The 23,055-nt window shown below is 42.4% G+C and overlaps 2 protein-coding genes across 5 annotated transcripts in view; one reads left to right on the forward strand and one right to left on the reverse strand.

Annotated features, from left to right (window-relative positions):
- Positions 1–5,102, forward strand: part of LOC307143960 (tectonic-3-like) — a 50,449-nt gene extending 45,347 nt beyond the window's left edge. For 2 of the 3 annotated variants that reach the window (XM_079845853.1, XM_079845854.1), the window contains 2 exons: positions 4,304–4,438; positions 4,683–5,101. In XM_079845853.1, coding sequence (XP_079701979.1) covers positions 4,304–4,438; positions 4,683–4,832 — 285 coding nt within the window. In that variant the 3' untranslated portion in view covers positions 4,833–5,101. Of the gene's footprint in view, positions 1–4,303; positions 4,439–4,682 lie in introns of all 3 variants that reach the window. The other variant, XM_079845852.1, reaches the window with a different exon arrangement.
- The window catches only part of mto1 (mitochondrial tRNA translation optimization 1), a 45,983-nt gene continuing 27,452 nt past the window's right edge, over positions 4,525–23,055 (reverse strand). For both annotated transcript variants that reach the window (XM_079845851.1, XM_079845850.1), the window contains exons 10-13: positions 10,149–10,320; positions 9,916–10,025; positions 9,634–9,791; positions 4,525–5,216 (exon numbers count right to left, since the gene is read on the reverse strand). In XM_079845851.1, coding sequence (XP_079701977.1) covers positions 5,103–5,216; positions 9,634–9,791; positions 9,916–10,025; positions 10,149–10,320 — 554 coding nt within the window. In that variant the 3' untranslated portion in view covers positions 4,525–5,102. The remainder of the gene's footprint in view (positions 5,217–9,633; positions 9,792–9,915; positions 10,026–10,148; positions 10,321–23,055) is intronic.

Below are 23,055 nucleotides of genomic sequence, written 5' to 3' on the forward strand. Positions count from 1 at the left end.
TTGATTCTTACCAATAACAGAAACTAATAAGCTTTGACCATCAGGCATAAGTCACACTAAACATATACGTGATATAAGTTAGCGGTTCCTCATCGCGTCTGATTTGGTAGTTAGCAAATGTTTTAAAAAAGACTTACGGTGCACAGTTCACATTTTCTCTGAGCTGCATCTCTGACGGATCCGTGACCGTCACATCTCCCGCCGGCGGCCGACCCACAGACAGTATAACGTTAGTGTTATTGTATGTGTTTCATGTCATCCTTTATTCATTCATTCTATTATGGGTTTATTTCGTGCCTATTCACCGATAGTGTGAGGATGCATATGACGTTATGAGTATGTATTTGAGTGAACTTGAATGTACATACATGGCATGAATCAAATATTTACATTACCAGCAGTCCAGCACATAATTCCAAACTTTTTTGAAAAGTGCAAAGTATGCATTTGTGTTAATGTACATACTTTGTATTCATCAATGTTGAAATTGATTCACGTAATCCCATGTTAACATGGTTGGAGTACAATAATTTACCATGACAATGATAAATTGAAAAAGAAAAACGGTTACACTTTATTTCGATAGTCCACTTTAAACATTCTACTAACTATAAGTAACTATCCAACTACATGTCAACTAACTGTCATTAGAGTATTAGTTGACTGTCAGTAGACTGGTAGGTTATGGTTAGGTGTTAGGGTTCAGGTTTGTAGAATATGTTGAATTGTAGTTGCCAAGTTACTTATAGTCAGTAGAATGTCTGTTGGGGGACCAACAAAATAAAGTTTTAGTAAATATTAATCAGACAGTCTACAAATACTCTAATGACAGTTAGTTGACATGTAGTTGCAAAGTTACTTATAGTTCAGTCAGGACCACTTTGAGAATGAAATTTATTGACAATCTTTGATTTGGCGAAAGGCTTAGGCTCAAAGATGCTCGAGCTGCCATACTAAACAGCTTGAGATACATCCTTGAAACATAATCCCCCAGCCTTCATAATAACCAAAAGTTTCTTAGCACATATTACAGAAAGAGATACAATGATAACAATAGAGTTCTCCACAGAATCTGATACTCGATAATGAAGATACTAGGAGGTGAAGGGGTGGAGGTGGGTGTAAATGTCTGTGCGACAGACTGAGGAACATGAGTTTGAATGAGCTTAAATACTATAGTTGATTAGAGTAGGTGGAGTAACAAATCAGCTGAGCGTCAGCTGATATAATTTAGCGATCAGTGGTCTGCCTGAACTACGCTTGAATTCCATTCGATCACTCAAGCTCCATTTAGTAGAATGTCTAAAGTGGACTATCAAAATAAAGTGTTACCAGAAAAACTACTGAAAACACAGACTCCTACTGAATACCAACTCCCTCTCGTGACATATGACGCAATGTTAAAAAAAAAAAAAAACTTTTTACAAGCGGCCAACGAAACAGCCACTTTATCTACTAAATTATATGTCCTTATGTCCTTTTAAAATATTTTAAATCCTGCATTACCTTTTCATATGGTATTTTCTTCATAAGGTTATATATTCATTTGGAATTTTTTTTTACCTGCAATATGCCCTTTAAAGGGTTAGTTCACCCAAAAATGAAAATTAGCCCATGATTTACTCACCCTTAAGCCATCCTTCGTGTATATGACATTCTTCTTTCAGACGAACACAATCAGTGTTATATTAAAGGGGTCATGAATTGAGAAATCAACTTTTCCTTGAGCTTTTGATATATAAAATGTCATGGTAATATAAGAATATCCTGTAAGTTTCAGAGCTGAAAACTTCCTTGTTAGTCAAAGAAAAGCTTTTATTGACACAAGGCCCAGCAAACGATCAATCTCAGAATATGCCACACCTTGACGTCATCTTGTGGTGAAACACTGCCTCAACAGAAAAAGAACGCCTGATTCTGTAGCCCTGCCCACCGACTCGTGCCTGAGAACTTCTAAGCAATAAACATACCGCATAAGCTTCATTCGGATTCCGGTATTATGAATGCATGGATGAACTTTATTTTTAATGAATATCCAGCTCACGTGGGGAGGACATTGTGCATGTGTTCCTTCATTTCACCACGGATTTGTTTGTAAACAAGAGACTGGATTTGCATACAGGATGAGATTGCATGAATGAATGAAGCAACACACTAATGTGAGTAAAAAAAAATTTTTATATGTGATAGTATTGCATTGTTACAGATCGTATTGATTATGTGTACGTGTCTAACTGAACATACCTTAGCACACTGTCAAAGGCTGAAGAATCCTTTATTTGAGGTGTTGTTGGTTCATTGTGATTCGGTATCAAACTTATGTATGGGCCAGGGCTCGCAAAGCCCAATGTCGCGGGGCTATGTGTTTTTCAGACGGGCTACCAAAACGTAAGCCCAGCCTGCCGACTAGAGGTGGGCAGATCGATACTAATATCGATAATATCGATACCAACGTTGGTATCGGTATTGATCGATACCAACGTGAAAATATCGATACTTAAGTTTCAGTTTCTCTCGTTTTGCGACCTGGCCGTGTTTGTCAAAATGCTGCTGCTGTCACAGAGCAGAGCAAGCTCTCAAGAGTGCTGCTCGTGCTCGACGCTGCTCTCCTCCCCCTCTCCTGTGTTGTACCGTCACGTGACTCACCACTAGCGCTACCACCAGCAGTCAGGCGCGCGCGCCACTCAGCCGCGCATTTCTAACAGCAGTCAGTCAGAGGCGGAGAATGGCAGCAGAGAGAAAGAGGAGCGTTGTATGTAAAACTTTGTGACTTTGTTTATTTAAGAAAAAAATCCTGAAAAGAAGTGCACTAAAGAGGAGAAACATTTTTTGTTAACATGCTACTTGAAAAGAGATTTTGTTTTTACATTTTTTATATTTGTGAAGTAATCATTCTGTAACTTTTTGTTTATTTAAATAAAACAGAAGTAACCAAAAGTTGTTTCTGAACAAAAGCTTTTGTAGTACTGATTAATAACCCAAAATGCAAATCACAAAAACAAATTAAAAGTCATGAAAATTCATTTAGATTTAGGTTGAAGACGCATCCACCTTAATTATTAAAAAGTATCGATATTGGTATCGGTATCGGCGATACTGGCCCTGTATTTACTTGGTATCGGATCGATACCAAATCTAGCGGTATCGCACACCTCTACTGCCGACGAGCTATCTTAAATAGTATAATTCTTATAGTTAAATTCCTTTCTTGATGTGCATTGTTCACTCTCTAGACTTGATATTTGAAGGGCGCGCGCGCGTGTGTGTACGATTCGCGGTTATATCCACCGATTGGGTGGGCCAAGTAATAAAAAAAATAACATTCCAATCAATCCCGGGTGGATCAGAGATAAATCATTGTGTTTGTTTGATAAAGACATTTTGCGAGCCCTGTGGGCGATTCATTTCGGTTGCCGTTTCCCCACGCGCTTTCAAAACAATTCCCACATATACTGACAGGGGAGCTGAAGCTCATTAAATATGCAAATATTATCCAATCCTAGCCATGAGCGTATACTTCCAAGTCTTCAGTGCAGCACACCCATAAAAACTGAGTTACTTGAGACTCAAAACCAGGGCAGAAAATAGCCTATTACTTATTCATTATGTTTTTTTTATTTTAAAAACCACACAAACGTCATAAATTGACCCCAGACAACAGTTTAAAAAAAGCCAGTTCATGACCCCTTTAAAAAATGTCCTGGCTCTTCCAAGCTTTATAATGGTAGTGAATGTTGCACTGTTTTTGAAGTCCATAAAAGTCCAACTATAACTGCATCTAATTTCCGGCAGACCGTCTTCTGTATTCAACTTACGGAAAAAGTGTAGCGCCCACGCCTCTCGCAGTTCAAAATGCTTACGCTACGTCTGACGAGCGTAACTGGTGTGCAATGTCAGAACAGAACTCTCAATAAATCATTGGCTTAAATTATTGTTAGTACACTCAAACTTGGAGCAATTAACTGCATTTGCACATACTATTGATTCATTCAAACAAACTTGGTCCCCTCTTTTCAATACAGGAGAATTCCTCTGTCAAACTATGAGAAATGTGCCTCTCTTTGTAACTTGTGTAGCTTATATCCTGTACCCATTACTTTTCATATCATAGTTGAAATTTTACTGCCCTTAAATTTGTTGTCATCTCACCCAACCTCTGTTGTTCATGGTTAGTTCATGTTAACTACTGCATTAACTAATGTTTTGGCAATATAGTGTGTATATATATATTATATATATATATATATATATATATATAGCTGTAGAATATCCCAATATGTTCACAAGTTTGTAAATGTTTCAGGAATCATGCGAGTCTGGTTGTCTCCTGCCCGTGTCTCTATCATTGAGGGTGCTCTGGGCTCAAAGGGGCCTCAGGGCCCTGCCACAAAACCACATCTTGGGTGCCCAATTTATCTTTGGCTGTCAGAGACTGAAGGTATTAAGCATAATGTTACTGTTGAGCCCTGAGATGCTGACATGATTTTCATATACGTGTCATTTTTAAAAAATACACATTTCTTTGTGTAAAACTTTATTGCATAAATACCTTGTACATCTTTAAGTTCAAATTTGTATAAATATATATGTAACACGTTATGATTGAGCAGCTGAAATTTTGCACACACAGTTAGAGGTCTTTTGGAAGTTTACATGAATTGTGGTCTTCTTCTTGTCTCCAGTGTCCTCTTCGGTCTTCTGTCCCATTGACCACTGAGGTGATGTTCTCTGATGCTACAGTTTACCCAGAAGCCCCTGTGGGGGAACGTCAATCTGAATGGAAGTTTCCATTTGCTTTTTTTTCCAGAGGGGTTGGAGAGTTTGATCTTTAGTTCCTTTAGTGCCAATGATGGAAGAGTTTCTCAGACATTATTTAGAGAACATGTGTAATTTCTGGAGCACCCGTGGCAGCAAAGACAATTGGAAAAGACGCAATGCATGGCCTCTGTGGATGTCCATATGTTTGGAAACAAATGTTTTTATTTAGTTTGATGTAAATAGTTACTCATATAAAAAAGATGTTTTAGTTTTTTTTTTCTCTCCCACACTCTCACTGTTGACTTGTCAAATAATTTTTTCATAATACACAATTTTGATCATTCTTATGAGACTTCAATAACTTTACTATGATTACTGTATTTGTTTCTGTGCACATAGTTAAACAGATGAACTATGGCTGCTGGGGTGATTCCTGGCAGACGGGCAGCAGCTCCCAACTGAAAATCAAAACACAATTGGTTACTATTCTATGCAGGGCTTGACATTAACACCCGCCAAAGACAGCCACTCCCACTAGCCACTTTGGCGGGTTGAATATAATTTCAGCCTACAGCCAAATGAAATGCCCGTTGTATCACAAAATATTACAATTAAATTACAATTCTTTATCGATTAACTTGCAGTTAGTGAAGGCGGGATAGGCAGAATCGCGATGAATGACACAACAGAAGTGCTCTCTCTGTCGCACGCGTGATCAGTTCTCCTTGCGCCTGAATAGTCAAATACACGCGCACACAGATGTCAACATTTCCGTCGTGTGGAGTATATCTCATGAACACAGTCAGTTATGGCTTAAGTGTACATAAACAGGTGGGTAATAACTGGATATGTGTCTCAGAATATTACGTTGCAACGCGTTGTGTATGAATGAAAATAGGGATAGCTCACTTAACGTAACTGGAGTTGATGCAAACACTTTATTCCAGTGGCGGTTCTAGACCACAGTAACTAGGGGGGCCAGGCAGGGGCCACTTGTGCTTTTAGGGGACACACTTTAACATTTATCTTAACCAGTAGTTAAATAGGTAGTTCACCTAAAAATGAAAATTCTATCACCATTTCTATCCCCATGTCGTTCCAAATATGACTTTCTTATGTTGAACACAATATTAACTTATTTATTTTATTAAACTGTTGTATAAGATCAGTATCGCATTTGCACTCATGCTATTCTGGGTAGAAAAACAGAACTTGTGTGATATTGCACTCGTTACTCATGTTATAGCCTATTGCTTATACTGTAGTCTATATCATGTTGTACATTTACATTTTACATTTGCATTCAAGGTACACATTTTACATTTAGTCAGTTCTGTCACTTCTTACTTTCCCTGGGAATCGAACCCATGACCATGGCATTGCTAGTGCCACACTCTACTGTTTGAGCTACAGGAAAGCTCAATGATGTAAATGTGAGGGCGTTTTCACACTGGCAGTTTAGTTCGAATAATTGGTAATGTGAAAGTTGTCATGCGGACCCAGGTGAGCTGAGCTCAGGGGAACTGAATTCGAGACTGCCTGAAGGAGGTGGTCTGAGTTCGGTTGCGCAAATTGCGCTCAAGCTGTGCCGCGATTCATGTGAATGTGAAAGCAACAAGGACTAGGGTGCGCAAGAAAAGTAACCTACACACGCATTTTGTCAGATGAAGATGCATTTAGTTCAATAAAACACATGTAAGGGATGATAGTGTTGATGATTTACCTTGGATACGAGCGAGAGGGAGCCTGCGGTGTAGAACGCGGACGCGGGCCACAACAAACCAGTGTTTTACCAGTGTAAAAACGCTCTGAGACTAAAACTCAAACAGGGGCATTTCTGCCGCATATCTTGAATTTTATTGACATTCTAACTAAGAAGCACTGAAATGGTTTGGTTTACGACATTCTAACTAATAGGCCTGCAGGTTTTTGGAACAACACGAGGGTGAGTTACATTAGGTGTTTTTATTTTATTTTTGGGGTAACTAACCCCTTTAACTTATTTTCCGGATTATTGAAAGTCTTTTTTATTTGGCCATGTAGGCTACTGTATCACTCTGCAGTCTCTACACGTGAAGTAAAATAATTTCAAGTATTTGAAAAGTAATGTATCTGTAATATGATCATTCATGCTCAATTTATAAAAGTAAAACTAAACCATTTATTTTACATGTTGTGTAGCCTACCTGCTCTCTGTTAGCGGACTCTTCGCAAAGTTAGCATAAGTATAAAAACAAACATCTAATACTCTATAAGCAACACTGGAGAATTTGATAAAATAATATTATTTCTCGCTATATGTGAACAAGACTGAAATTATATTATTTTCTGTATCTTTTCTCGGGTATGCATCTCTGTGGTGAAACACGTTCTTTCATTGCATTGGTCATAATTTATCTTTGGCTGCATCTTCCTAATTCAGAATATGATTAAAGATTACATATGTGGACGTGTTCGGAGAAATTAGCCATTGAAAAAATATATTTTAATTACCAGTATGTTTAAATGAACGAAATGACTGAATGGAATTCAAAGTCATCAAGTCAGTAAAATTAATCTACAGTATCACTGCTGCATATGGGTGAAGTTACACACAACACAACGTGTATAAGAGAGCTTATTTTTTCTAAAATTAAGTGCGTAGCAAGCCTGCGTTTTACAACTATTTGAGTGAATGCAGACTGAGTGACGAATCATTCATAAACAGACTTCTTGAGCGCAACCTCCTCATTGTTTCTCTGCATTGGTTATTGGTAATGACACAATAAAGTACTATTTTCATCACATACCGCCACAGCAAAAACTGCATATTGCAACCAGTTTCAGAAAATTGTTTGGTGCGATATGATTCCAAATTTAGGGGGGGCCAAGATTTATGACACTCCCAAGAACCGCCACTGCTTTATTCCCTGCAAAACTCTCACAAGAGTGCGTCACAAACTCCATTCCGTCCACAGCATTACTTAATAAAACAAAATAACTAAATGTTAGCAACAGAAAATAATCCGCACACATGGGTGCTCGAGGCGCAAGGCGCACACACACAAAACGCAGTCAGTTCAACAGGGAGCGACACCTCTTTGGCCACACTGTTTTCATACTCGTTACAATGTCATTAATGCTAATCAAACAACTACAGGTGTTAAATAAATGTATACATATTAAATAAACCTACTGTATCTTTTTTTTAGAGAAATGTACTATTGTTTTTGTAATTTGCTTCTTTGTTCTTTTATATAGCCTAACAAAAATAACTCTATATAAAATTTCTCATTAGCCATATTGCCCACCTGCACACCAGCTGATATACACTGTAGTCTTGATTTGGGTGGTCACTCTGCATTGAAAGTTTGAAAGGGTTTTAAATCTTCTAAATCAAGTAAAATGACTCAAAATCAAGTAATTTAAGCTTGCCAAAGTCAACTTTAATCATATAAAATGTAATTTCCAAGCAGTAAAATTGTGGCCAGTGAAAATGCTGAGTGGCTAGTAACTTTTGAAAAGCACTAGCCACAGTGGCTGGTGAGCAAAAAAGTTAATGTCAAGCCCTGATTCTATGTAATGGCTGATTTTGCACAGAAATGCAGTTAAGCAGCAAATACACATTTTCTGTCCAGTTTTGAGAAGCGTTTGAGACGGAAATGATGCTCAGTCTCACTTGCCCACTTGTGATCTTAATAGCAGGTTGAAGCGGGTCTAAAAATAGGGCTTTCTGTGAACACCACACAGTAATTTCTTAAAATGACTACATACTTTAAACACTTAATACACTTGTACAGCTTGACTATTCATTTGTTGGAAACCAATTCTTTGACTATTCTTATTATTTCTGCAGAAAGCATGTGTGCACATGACACATTTTCTGTAAAAAGTAATACCTGCTTGACTTAAAATTGCAACAAATGTGCTGAATACATCAGAGCTCACTACAGATGCTGTATCCCACAATGCAATGCACCTGATTTGCTCAAATGTTGAATAAATGTGTGAATACTTAAAACTAGACAGTTTTAAATGGTGAATAAATCAGTACATCGGGGTGAAATAAACATGTACTGAGCTCAGGTGACAACAATGTAGCATACTTCTGTTTGAAATGGTTTATAGTTTCAAATACTACATTTTAAAAATAAAAGTAGAAAATAAATAAAATAAATAATAAGTAGAACAGTTTATACTACACTACAAGTGGTACGTTAGTATTCTGGTTGAAACAATGCCTTAGACTCCTGGTGAAGCTAGTGAATATTTACAAGGAATTCTGGTTCCCTTTCAGTCGGTCACGTTTGACGTATGTCGGACGTCACTGACGAATTGGGACGTACGTCTCCATTCCCTCCTTCAGGGAAGAGGGTTACCATACGTAACCGAGACGTTTCCTTGTTTAGTAGTTGGTTTATAAATACATATGTTGAAAATGTCAGTATCAAACCGCATTCATCCCCGGAATCTCCTACTATGTAATAATACAGTGAAATAAAGAATTGACCAGCGCATAACATAACTTGCATTTAAAGATACTAAGAATGTATGGCGAAGTGACTCATTTCTGTCACTTGTGGCACCAAACTGACAATAATGACTGGATTCTTACATTTTGTGATGCTTGCCCATGTAAAACTAAACTAACCTAAACCAAATTGCTGGAGTGGTGGTCAGAAGAGTCCGGCCCGAGAGTGTATCTCAGTCGGTGTGCTGCTCTGCCATTTCTAGGGCTGTCAGATTACTTACTTCCTAAAACAATCCCAGCAATGTCACTGATAAACACTATTTGAGGCAAGATGTGTGTCCGTTAGATACCTGAGCTCTGTTCAAATCTTGTGCCACTAGTGTTACAGAGATGACACACTTCACCTTTATAGGCGCAGGTCTTACTGTGCTCGGTCGCATGCTATCCAGAATCTCTCTGACCTCCTGAGAGAGGGACACGGGTAGAGTCAGATAGTCAATGTGCTGTGGCAAATATAGACTCTCCTCTGCTTGCATTCTTTCTATCTCTCTCCTCTGCTTCTCACAGTGTGGGCGGTAAATAGCTACAGGAACAGACAGAAGTAAACGATGCACATTAAAGAAGTTCTGCAGGTGCCATTTCAGTTCACACATAACTGCCATTAATTTAAAAAACGCAACACTAAATGTTTTGAAATGTTATATTACCTTCGACTTTCAGTCTCTCTGAAAATTCTAGATACGGGCCAGAGAGTTCTGGGAATGCAGAGGCCAACATCTGGAAAGAAACATCTTTATACTGCAGCACCTCCACTCCACTGAAAAAGAAACGGGCACTTTCAGGACTACAGTCATTTATTCTCATATTAGTCACTGAGATCTCAATGAGATTAAACAATAAGGAATCAATTATTTGCATGTGTTGCAAGTTAAAGTCTTACTTGAGAATGGAGCTCTTAGTCTCGCTGATGTTGACATCTCCCAGTTTGTCCTTCCAGCGAGTGGCAGAGAGATGTATGGACTGCAGGGCAGATAAAGCATCATTCAAACTCACTTGAACCCGAAGAGCTTTATTATAGCGCTGCTCAGAGACACAGCCCAATTCCTCAAAACCTGTAAATAATAAACAGTCATAGATGGTACATTTAAGGCTTTTTAAGACCTGAAGATATAAAAATGAATACTGTTGTGACTCAAATACAGCTGACTCAAAGACATTCATATTATTCATATTTTATGCGGCCGGTGGTCAGTTCACAGTCGTGACAGAAATACAATTTTTTATTAAGGGGCAATATTTGCCACCTTAAATTGATTTCCAGGGGCATTTTTACCTCTATAAGGCCATTTTTTTCTAAACGTATTAGATGTATGCATCACCTTTTATATCAAATTCTAACATTAAAATTAAATTAAATTAAAAATGATAGTATAGGGCTGTTACTAATCAAATTTAATCATTATGAACAAAATTCATCTTTGCAGTGCAGAGGTGACACAGAAACAGCATCAGAAGTAGCATTAATATATTTACAATTGCATAAATAATGCTATGAGATGCTATGAGAATATTTAAATATGTTTAATTTTAACTTTTTATTAACAGGTACTTTAAATATGAAACTAAAACCTCCAGTAGGCGGCGGCAAGTCATTGTCTTAAGTGAGTCATTTATTCAACAGATTTGTTTAAACAGCTGATTCATTCGGAAATTACCGTCTTTATTGAATCATTAATTAAACTAATTCGTTCAAAATGTGGATTCATTCAAAAACGAATCACCACTCTGTGTTGCTTAGAGACTTGATTCTGCTGTGATTTTGACATTTTCGTTCCGAAATAAAGGAAAAACAAACAATATTGTGTATAAAATGTAACTCACAATGTTAATTTATTTAACTGTTGTATAAAATAAATATTAAATTTGCAATCATGCTGATTTTTGGGAAAAGCGGCACTCTTGCTCGTGTCATATTGTAATATAACTACATCATATGATATAAATATAAGATAAAAAGTAATTGGAGCAAAAATACCAGTGCATCTTGAAATTTGGGGGCATATAATATGGAATTATTTTTGTCTAAAAAAAATTTACATAACTTTATAAAACTGAACGCAACTTTAAAAAACTGAACGTAACTTTTTCAGAAACTATCAAAAATATGCCATTACAAAAGAAGAAAAACACAATGAAAATGAGAAAAAAAAATGAACTCAATCACTCAAATTTAACAGCCTCTTCAAATACGCTTCATTCTTTGTTAATGTTTTTCAAAGATTCGTTTTCACAAATCGTGGATTCCGAATGCATTGCCAGATTTCGCTTACGTTTCTCAGTTCCCTTTCGAAAGGGAACTCGCGCTGCGTCAGCTTTGACGCTACGGGGAACGCCTCCAGCGTGACTGGTGCCTGAAATCACATTGAATCACGTCAATCCTATTGACCGGCGACAGCCTATGATGTCATCAAGGTGCGACCAGGAAGTATATAAGGGCGCCTTGCCAACATGACAGTATCTTTTCGTCTTCAGGGACTGTTTTGCCTGTCTTCACGTGAAACGTCTACAAGAAGGATAACAATGAAGTGTGCTGAGAACGCCACTTCTGCAGGTGTGTTTTGAATGTGTATCTTGCGCTTTGGATACACACACACTTTGCGTTTACTGTCTGGGAGAAGAGCATGCTGAGAGGTTTGCGAACCTCTTGTGAAAGTATTTGTGAGCGTTGTCCTCTGGAAACGCTCCGCTCTCAGTGGGACCTCTTCTCGAGGGGAGAGGTTTCAGCATCTGGGAATGGCCACGCTCGAGCTGAGGCTGAGCGGCGTCTAAATACCAAAAGCGCTTCCCAGATGGATCTGGCTCGTCGCTTGGAGACAGTTATGGTTCTTGAGGACGATGCAGATCGCGAGAGGCGGACCTCGGCGGAAGGAGCTGGATTTATGTTCCTCCTCCTCGTCTGCTGCTCTTCCACTCGAGCAGAGGATGGGTGAGTCAGTTAAAAATGCTGAAGCTTTTCTTACCATCCTGTCCCATGTACGGGAGTTGCTGGAAGTCATGGAACGCGCTGCGGGTAGACTGCAGCTGCCTTTGCGGCGCGTGAGGAGAAAGGCTGAGCGTCCAAACAGTTCGGACGATCGGTTTCTCTCCGCCCATGACCTCCCAACTCCTGGGAGTCTTCCATTCCTTCCAGATCTCCATCAGCAGATCTCGAGGGAATGGAAGAAACCATACTCAGCCCCGCATATGTCGACATCGGCGAGCTAGATGTCGCTGATGTCGAGGGACTGCCTGGCTGGGTATGTGTCGATGCCGCCCGTGGACGAGATGTTATGTTTATCTCGCCTCTGGGCGGCCGGCGACACTGTGGCTCCCACCCTGCCGGTCTAAACGCCTGAATGGCAGGGCGTACATGTCAGTGGGTCGCGCTGCAGCGGCTTTGCACACCACAGCTGTGTTGCAGGCTGTGTTGCAGGCGGACCTGCTGAGGGACCTCGATCAGGGGGGAGGGACCCCCTGAGGCGGTAGTCGAGTCGCGCCGGACCGCGGGTTTCGCTCTCCGGGCCACCGTACAGATAGCGCCGATGGCGGCGAGGGTGGCCACGGAGAGACATCTGTGGTTAAACCGTTTGGACATCAGGGAGAAGGAAAAAATCCTTTCTCCCTGATGCCCCGGTTTCGCCATCTGAACTTTTCGGCACCTCCGTAGAGGCGGTGGTGGGAAAATTCGGAGAGGCGAAGGCGCGCTCGGCGGCATTCAGGACATGCATTCCGCTGAGGTCCGGGACCGCGCCCAGGCAGTCGGGTGTCCCCGGCCCGTCCCAGTCTGAGGGCTGGAGACGGGAATAGCGAGCCAGCGTCGCCTCTCGAGCGCCCCGCCGCGGAGGACTGGGGCGCAGGGGAGGCGGGACACCCGCGACAGGAAGAGGAAGGAAGCCGGGGCTGGTAACCGGAACCAGCGCAGGCAGCAGACTCCACCCCCCGAGGAGCGCGGAGATGAACGCTGCCTTTTTTCCCTTCCTCTGGTTTTTCCCCCGGGCGCTTTTACATCAGGCCGGTGGCCTATGATGAGCAGAAAATGTAAGATTCTGCCGGCTCGCCTGGCTTGTTTGGTGAAAGCGCCCCCCTCAGGATGGCGGGCGGATACTAGCCTTATGGCTGGCTGGAAGCACCGCTGGGAGCGATCGGTGAGTCCCCCTCTCTGAGGGTGAAACATTTTCAAAACTATGTTTTTCAGAACTCCTATACCTTCGCTCGCCTGAGAGGTTTTTCTGGGGAAATTTGGATCGCCGCTGGATCTTCGCAGGGCCTGCAGCTCCCTGTGAGTAAGCTAAGAACGATCTTCTTTGCAACATTATGTGGTTGTGTGTGAATACCTCACTTTCTGCTAGTAGAGTCTGCTGCCTCTCCGTGCTATGTTTTCCCCCACTATGTGGGTAACTGATTCGCGCTCTTGCCCGAGGGCTTGTAGTGTAAGAGGCGAGCTGTGTTTTTTCCTAGCGTAAAAGTGGGAAGTAGCTGAAGACCGGGTATGCACTAACGCACGAGCTGTAGTGAGATCTGCGCCCAGCTCTGCGGGGCTTTGGGAAAAGGGTTTTTGGGGCCTCATTGTGTAATATTAGAGGTGATAATATTTTTTTCCCGGGCCCTGAGTAGATCTAGTGCGGACTTATGTCGCACCACTTGGCCTAGGCTTTGTCAAGGATGGGAGCGTTCCCTTTTAATGAAGATGTTCGCCCCTGGCCTGTCTTTTTATTTAAGAACATGGCGTTGTTTATGCATCCTTGTTTCAGCCTCCTCTGTTACAGAGTCGTCCGGCCAAGGCCCGCCCCCTTCTCTGCGTTCTGGGGTCACAAGTAATGCAGACATGGTGGTGCAGGAGACAGCGACTTCGCCAGTGGTCGTGGGGTGGAACTAAGCGTCTTTGCGCCAGTGGCGATTAGACTTTATCCGCTGTTTCCGCCTTTCGGAGCTTGGTGGCCGCCATCTGCTGGCGGCCCCCGGCCTTTTCCTGGAGGATGGTACGGCCGGTGGATTTCACATTTCTGTGATATTGTTCCCTTGCTTTATGTCTCTGCTCCACCTCCTTTAGGGCCCGGGTCGAGCTGAACATCGGATAATCCTCTGTCAATACGGTTTGGTCGGATGCTCCCCTGAGGCCCGAGCATTGCCAATGGCTGACGCCCTCGCAATCAAGGTTGGCCGCTGCATGGAAAGTAAGACAGCCGCCCCGATGCAGGTGACGTAAGTTGTACTCCGCTCGCTTTAGAGGGTCTTTGTTTAAGCACTTCCGCTGAGTACACTGCTGTTGGCAATGTGATTAGGTCCATGTTTGTAGGCACTGCCCAAGAGACTGCGCCGTCCTGGGGGCCCTAGGACACGGCGAAGCAGGTTGTCCCTAGCTGCCTCTGGGATGGAGCCAGCCCCAGGTGCGGGCATAGGAGCCAGCTGGCTTTGAGTGGCCAGCTTGGACGGTCTGGGCAGTAGGACTTCAGGACAGGTAGTAGGCGCTAACCGGCCTCCTTGCAGGAAAGTCCCGACACCGTGGCCCACGAGTGGGCCTCGGAGGCTTTTCTCCACTGGTGTCGACGTCAGCAGTGACCCGTCATTTGGCCCTGGGGATGAGTCCCCAGGTGTTAACTGGATTTCCAGGCCTTCGTCAGCAGCAGACAGCTGCCGTCAGCCCAGGTAGCAGCAGCCAGCCTTCTTAAAGTCTCGGCAGGATCCTTGGAATCTGCAGACCCCCTATTCGGGGGATAGGTCCTGCCAGGCCTCCCTGAGGGGTAGGCTCCCGGTCTGGGTTACCTTCGCTCAGGAGCTAGGCCCTGTTCGGCCTCCCTGAGAGCCTGCTGTGGTCAGCAGGCGCTGCCTGGTCTCCCCCGAGGGGGCACCATAGGCATTAAGTCCCTCGACGGATGGTACGCCTCCCTATGGGCCTCCCTATGGGCCTGCTGTGGGGAAAGCAGGCTCACTCGATATCCTCTGCGGATGGCGTTCCTGGGCCCCAGTCACTGGATGGCTAGCATGAGTGCTAGTGGGTAGTAGGCCTCGTCCGGCCTCCCTGAGTGACCTCCCTGGAGGCAAACTCCCGGTGCCCAGCCACTGTGGCGGTGAGCATGAAGTGCTATGAGTAGCACCTTCTACTATCAGGTGGTAGGCACGGATGGCCTCCCTGACGACGAGCTCACGGTTCCCGATCGTTGTGGCAATGAGCGTGAAGTGCTACGAGTAGCACGTTCTGCTTTCAGTTGGTAGGCACGGTCGCCTCCCTGAGGGCGAGCACCCGGTTCCCAGTCGCTGTGGTAATGAGCGTGAAGTGCTACGAGTAGCACGTTCTGCTTTCAGTTGGTAGGCACGGTCGCCTCCCTGAGGGCGAGCTCCCGGTTCCCAGTCGCTGTGGTAATGAGCGTGAAGTGCTACGAGTAGCACGTTCTGCTTTCAGTTGGTAGGCACGGTCGCCTCCCTGAGGGCGAGCTCCCGGTTCCCAGTCGCTGTGGTAATGAGCGTGAAGTGCTACGAGTAGCACATTCTGCTTTCAGTTGGTAGGCATGATTGCCTCCCTGGAAGCGAGCTCCAGGTTCCCAGTCGCTGTGGTAATGAGCGTGAAGTGCTACGAGTAGCACGTTCTGCTTTCGGTTGGTAGGCATGATTGCCTCCCTGGAAGCGAGCTCCCGATCCTCAGGCGCTGAGAAAGCGGGTGAGACGGTTAGCGAAGCGCTACGGACGGCATGTTCTGCTACTAGGTGGAGGCATTGCGCCTCCCTGGAATCGTTCCCTGGTCCCCAGTTTCGGTAACGGAGCGTAGCATGGGCTACTATCAGGCAAAGCTGCACGGGCTTCCCTGAGGGGATTCGCTTGGAGTAGTAGGCCCACGTGGCCTCCTCTGAGGGCACGCTCTGGCTCATGGTTTTCTGGAGGGGTCCAGTCACTGAGCAGAGGCCGGCTCCCCGGCCGCTATGGTGAGCATGAAGTGCCGTGAGCGGCACGTTCTGCTGTCAGATGGTAGGCATGGTACCTCCCTGAGAGCGAGCTCCCGGTCCCCAGCCGCCGTGGTGAGCCTGAAGTGCTACGAGTAGCACATTCAGCTAGGCTGTGAGTGCCCGATGTCTTTGCAGTTGGTAGGCCTGCTTGGCTTCCCTGATAAGCGAGTCCCTGGTCTTCCCAGCTACCTCGAGGGCTAGCACGACTGCGATCAGGTATCAGGCCCGTTTGGCCTTCCTGAGGACGAGCGCTGCTGTTGGATGCGCAAGCGGTCTATCAGGTTACCAGGTGGAGGCCTCTCTCGGCCTCCCTGGGGGACGAGTTCCCCAGGCGGGAACACACAACTGGCTTTATGCTGACAGCTAGTGGCCACCCGCTATCAGGCGCCGGTCTCTGGCCGTTTCCGAGACCTGAAGGCGGTGTTCTTACCCTAGCACGACGAGGTGTCACTGCGGCTATGCGGTCCCGACAGGACGGGACCTTCATAGTGTGCCTACGGCATGGTTGCCTACCGGGCAGGCTTATGAGCTCCTCTCAAGCGAGGGTCTGTTGTGAGCTTACAGCCTCCTGGCGCTGATCTATTGGTGGTAGGTCCCGAGGGGCCCCTCCCGATATATTCAGCCTATAAGGCCTTTGGCCTCCTAAGCACGTTTTAAAATAAGTGCTTGGTAGATCCGAGGATCGAGCGGCTTGACTCCCCTCGCTAGTAAGGGTTTGAAAGCACTTCGCTGAGCGCTGCTCTCCGGGATAACCCGTCTCTGAGGTCTGGCTAGTCGGTGGACTGCCTTTCTTGCAGCACCCTAGCGGGATGTCTCTTCGGAGGCGAGTACCAGAGGCTCTGTACTGTACAGACAGGGTTGACCGTATTACGTGTCCCATACTAGACTGGGTCACCTGGTCAGGTCTCCCTGGTGGCATTCGGTGATAATCTCCCGAATAGTGACTGGCATAGGGTTCCCTCGTAGTTCCCTTGCCACGCTCCCTTAAAGGAACCCCTTCTAAGTCGAATGGGTTGGTTCCAGGCCTTCGAGCAAGGCCTGGGAAGGACCTCATGTGTGTGAAGGTTTCCTTCTCAGGTGATAGCTTGGGCTATGACCGTAGGGAGCGCTGTCACTGACAGCCTAATGTGACCAGAAGGGGAGTGCTTCAGGCATTTCAGCAGAATTTGCTTGTCTTGACAGTTGTCACTGCCATTGGGCATGCACTCCCGTCGGCATGGCGGCGTGGGTATATCGTTCCCCGTAGCGTCAAAGCTGACGCAGCGCGAGTTCCCTTTCGAAAGGGAACGTCTCAGGTTACAAATGTAACCATTGTTCCCTGAGAACAGGGAACGAGACGCTGCGTCGCTGTGCCATGCCGCAGGGCCTGCCTGCCGAAACAGTCCCTTCAGACGATAGATACTGTCATGTTGGCAAGGCGCCCTTATATACTTCCTGGTCGCACCTTGATGACATCATAGGCTGTCGCCGGTCAATAGGATTGACGTGATTCAATGTGATTTCAGGCACCAGTCACGCTGGAGGCGTTCCCCGTAGCGTCAAAGCTGACGCAGCGTCTCGTTCCCTGTTCTCAGGGAACAATGGTTACATTTGTAACCTGAGACGTTTTTCGTTTGCATTTTTGACACAAACCTCTCGTGGGGGCGGGCTTAACAGTGATCTACTCTGATTGGATATTGAGGTTTTGATGGACAGGTGCTCTCTGGCCTGGAAGTACAGACATCACTCAGTTGTGCGCATATTGGAAAGATCTCGCTGTGATTTGTGCGCAATATGTCGAGCTTTGTATTAAGTATGTATATAATATTTGACCTTCGATCGTCTCAGGCTGTAAAGATGAGCTCTCAGGATCAACACGGAGTGGCATCATCTTCCTCATCCCCTTGTCCTTCAAGGCAGCTTGAAGTAAGTTAGTGTTACTGAAGTAACCAATAACGTCGATAAAAGTTTTATTCATGTAACGTTACAGTGTGCAACAGTTCGTTGCGGGTTATTATTGTCATTCACAAGTTTGCAATGTCATTATGTCATGCCATTATGTTATGTAATTTGATTGTTTGCTCTTTTGTACAGTTATTATATTCAAGGACTTGTATTAGTTGCGGGTTATTATTGTCATTCACAAGTTTGCAATGTCATTATGTCATGCCATTATGTTATGTAATTTGATTGTTTGCTCTTTTGTACAGTTATTATATTCAAGGACTTGTATTTGGCATAATATTTCGCTTTTTTCACATATTGCTTAATGTTTTTTGTTACAATAATCGCTCTTCAGGAGCATGGTAGACCCCTTTGTAAATGTGCCTTATTTGACCACTTGTGATGTGTATAATTTAAAACACATCTTAATAATAGATTTGAACATGAGCAAAGTTAGATGAGTTTATAGCAACATGGATTCAAGTCATTGACAATATTTCAAAACAGTTGGCATTTTGACCTACTTAATGTTTATTTGATTTTGCAGCAAACTTCTGATACTGACCCAGATGGTGGTTCCAGAGATCCAGTGCCCTTTATCTGAACAGAGATTGAATTGTTCCCCTGACATCACTGAACTACCCGAGAGCTATATGTCCAGTCACTTGATATTATAAGAATGTGCTTTACTAACATTTTACATCTGACATTAAAAAAAGAAACTTACAAAAACATATGTAGTTACATCAGAAATTTAACATCACAAGTAACTTTGTAAGACACTCTTTTGAAAATAAATGATAAAGTGTGGTCTTTTCTTTTTTTTAAGAGGTCAAATTAAACAATTAAAAGGACATAAAAGTGTATTAAAAAATCGGTTCTAAACCCTGTAAAAAGTAAGCTCCCTTTTGCACTGCAATTTTCATGTTTTCTTTAAATTAATTTATACTTGTTAAATGTGCAGTGGGAAATGTGATTGTCTGGGTGCATGCACTGACAACAGAGTAGCATATTCTGTGGGTTGGCATTCGTTCCATGCATGTAATGTCAAATAGAACAGTGATTTTAAAAGCTTGTCTCTCTGAAAGAAGCAGATGTCGGTGTGCTTGACCAGACAGTTTATACTATATAAAATAACTTTTTTTTACTTCAAATGTTTGTGTTACGTTTGTGCTTGAAAATAAACTTACTATCCTTAATTGGTCTTGTTATTTAGCATTTTAGGCTTATTTTAAGCAGAAAGTATGTGTATTCTGCACATGTATTTGTTGCGAGTGTAATTAGGTTATTTTATAGTTAAGATGTAGGCTATCACTGCTTTGTGACTGTGTAACTTTTGGGGAAAAAACAGTCCTGCACCCTGTTGAGGCTCTGTTATAAAGCACATACAGTATTACTTAAATTTAACATGACTAGTTAGTATTTTACTACCTTGAAAGCGATAACGATGTTTCTTTTGATATTTTATATTTTATAATGGCGCTCTGCTCTGTTACTACTCGATCTTCATGAAGTAGTAACCGTGCGCGACCAAGTAGAGTCAGCGTATCTCACAGAATCATCTGCTGGTGAAAATAATCACTACACGATTGCTCCTATAACCAGCAGCTGCTGTGTTTTGATAGGGCGCTTTTTTTGCAATATATGCTGGTTGTTTTGAACAAGTTGTAAAACGGGGACAGCTCCAGTCGGGGACAGAACACCAAATTCCGGGACTGTCCCTGGGAAATCGAAGGTCAAATATTATTTACATACTTATTAATCAAAAAGCACGACATATTGCGCACAAATCACAGCGAGATGACATCTGTATTTCCAGGCCAGAGAGCACCTGTCCATCAAAACCTCAACATCCAATCAGAGTAGATCACTGTTAAGCTTGCCCCCACGAGAGGTTTGTGTCAAAAAAGCAAACGAAAAACTGAGAAACGCAAGCGAAATCTGTGGCAATGCATTCAGAATCCATGATTTGCGAAAACAAATCTTTGAAAAACATTAACAAAGAATGAAGCGTATTTGAAGAGGCTGTTAAATTTGAGCGACTGAGTTCATTTTTTTTCATTTTCATTTTCGTTTTTCTTCTTTTGTAATGGCATATTTTTGATAGTTTCTGAAAAAGTTACGTTCAGTTTTATAAAGTTGCGTTCAGTTTTATAAAGTTATGTTCATTTTTTTTTTTGACAAAAATAATTCCATACAAAAATACCAGTGCATTTTGAAATTTGGAGGCATATAACTGCATACATCACACAGTGAAAGTGTAAATGACAAACTCGATGCCAGCTCGCATAGCCTACATTATCTTACATTATCCATTATTCTTCTCCTTCTCTCTTCCTTTTGCATGCAGGAGACAGTAGGCTATGTAATATGCTGTCGTAATTGCCGCAAATTGTCATGAGAACGAGCAAATCCTCAAGTTTTAATTTGGTAAAGTATTTAGACAAATCTAAGTGTCATCTAAAATTTAAGAACTCTCAAAACTAAAAAGACTTAAGACTTTTTATGGACTTAAATTTTGGAGTCGGGAGGGTTACTTTTACTCCATTACAGTTACAGTTAGCGCTATATAAATGCAGTCCATTTACCATAAAAAGTAATGTAATCTGATTACTTTTGGATTCCTTCAAGGTCATGTATAAAGGCTGCATCAGAAATCTGAAGTACCCGGATGATCTACTTCTTCCGGCGAGATTCTGAAGTGTGCATTCCAGGGCTCCAGACTAACTTTTTTCACTAGGAGCACAGTGGCCCCCAACTGAAAATTTTAGGGGCACAACCAGAAATTTTAGGGGCGCACACCGTAAATTAACATGCTAACCAAATCTACTAATTTCCACTGTATTACTAACAGGGATCGGAATCGTTAAGGTTTTAATGGTATTACTACTCTTACCGATACTGCTTATCGATCCGGTACTTTAACAGTATTCTTACCGGTTCTTTTTATTATACTTTATTTATTTTATTTTTATGAAAAAAAAAAACATAATTAAGAACATAAATAACATGGCTTTATAATCTGAAAAGTAAAATATCTATAGCAAAAGAAACCGCAAAGTTTGAAAAAAATATAAACATCCATTTGTAAATAGACCAGTGTGCAGGCGTTCAGAAGGTCTGCTAACATTAATATTACAGTAAAGAACAAACCTACAAAGAAATCTAATAAAGTAATGAAATGTAAAATAGCACTGCATAGTTTTCACTGTATAAATTGATAGATTAATGCTTATAAAAGCTAAAGTTATTAATTCAAGAGATGTGAATATTTTCTATTTGCCTTTTGTTCGATTCTAATTAATGGCTCAATCGTCAGCAGGTTTATTAGACGCTGCCCCTTTAAGACCGATCGAATGTAGAACTAATAATATCATATTCTCCTATTTCTCCAAACTATTTACGCCCATTTAAGATATAAACTGTTAAAATAACTACTCTCCAATCCGGTCATTTTGACACCGGCGGCGGCTATTTGTTGTTTATTTGATGGTTTAGACGCGCACACGAAGAACTAAAATATTAAGTGCAAGTCGGTCCATTTCGCAGCACACACACATAAGCCGCCTTGAAGTTGGAAACAGCGTCTCTTGCTTGGATTATTGTGCATTTAATAGCTCTTTATTATCGAACACATCCCGCAGTTTAGCAACAGTAGAGACTGCAGTTTACAACAATCACTGAATCTGGCGTTTAGTTTAGGTTTAGGGAGAAATGACAGCGCAGCTGTGAAGGGAAGCATGAGCTCGACGAACACGGCTATAGGAATAGTTTTACCTCATACCATCTTTTTATAATTCTTGGAAGCCAAAATCGAAAATAAAATTAGATTAATATCACAGCACATCCCTAAAGTTTAAGCAGACTAAACTTTTGTGTAGTTCTCTTGGCCATCGTCCCTCATTAAGCTGACTGTGGTGTTGTGTTCGCTGTAGCTCCACGTGAGAGAGCTCACTCGCTTTCTCTCTCTTCTGGATTGCGAATGGCAAAAATGCATCACGGACAAATGGTTTAATATTCTCTCATATAGAAACGGCTGGCAAAGATAGAATTTGCCAGACATAACGTCTATCAATTATAATTAGTAAGTGTATTTTCTTAATTTCTCCTGTACCGACAGCAGGCAAATTTACTGGTCGCACATGTGCGACTGGATGTAAAATTCAGTCGCACACTCTCAAATTTTAGTCGCAAAATGTGACCATTTAGTCGCACTCTGGAGCCCTGCATACAATGGACACTTTACTAGGCCAAAAGAGAGAATTTATGAATGGCAGTGAGGCGACGTTAACTGACACTGGTAGGTCACATGATAATGACAACATGGTGTACGTCCAGATTCAGTTGATAATGTCAACCAAATACGCTGTTAATATAGATCATCCAGCCACCACCCACTCGAACCTTTGGTTTTCTGTGATTTAGATATCTGCACCCGATCGTCACATTACAATTATTCTAATTATTCTTAATAATGATATGGTAACATTATACTAGGCTGCTTTTAAATGAACATTTAGCTTAAAGTAAAAGCAAAATTGCATTTCCTTAATAGCCTAAACACAGGCGTTACAGGCTTTACTTACATTACCTTCAACCATAAATTGTCACGGTTTCCGTCACTGCAATTTCCCGAACACACAAGAATTTAAATACATTCATCCCAAGCAAAGGCCAGATATGTGGGCTTTATTGTCATATAGGCTACATTCACTTGATTCGTCGTGGTTAACACTCCCACAATTTTTTGTTTTTAATTCTCTTTTCAAAATTTCTCTCTGATGTGTTTTGCCTGCTTAAACGAGTGATTACGGCAACTGCATAGATTAATGAGAGAATGTTAATTAGTGCTTGATGAAAAATTAAGCTTTAAACACCTTAAAGCAGCACTAGGTAACTTTTCAACCTTTATAATATATTTTCAAGACTCTTGTGATGATACATCGA

Source organism: Gobio gobio (assembly GCF_949357685.1).
Source record: "Gobio gobio genome assembly, chromosome: 20".
NCBI classification, from domain to species: Eukaryota; Metazoa; Chordata; class Actinopteri; order Cypriniformes; family Gobionidae; genus Gobio; species Gobio gobio.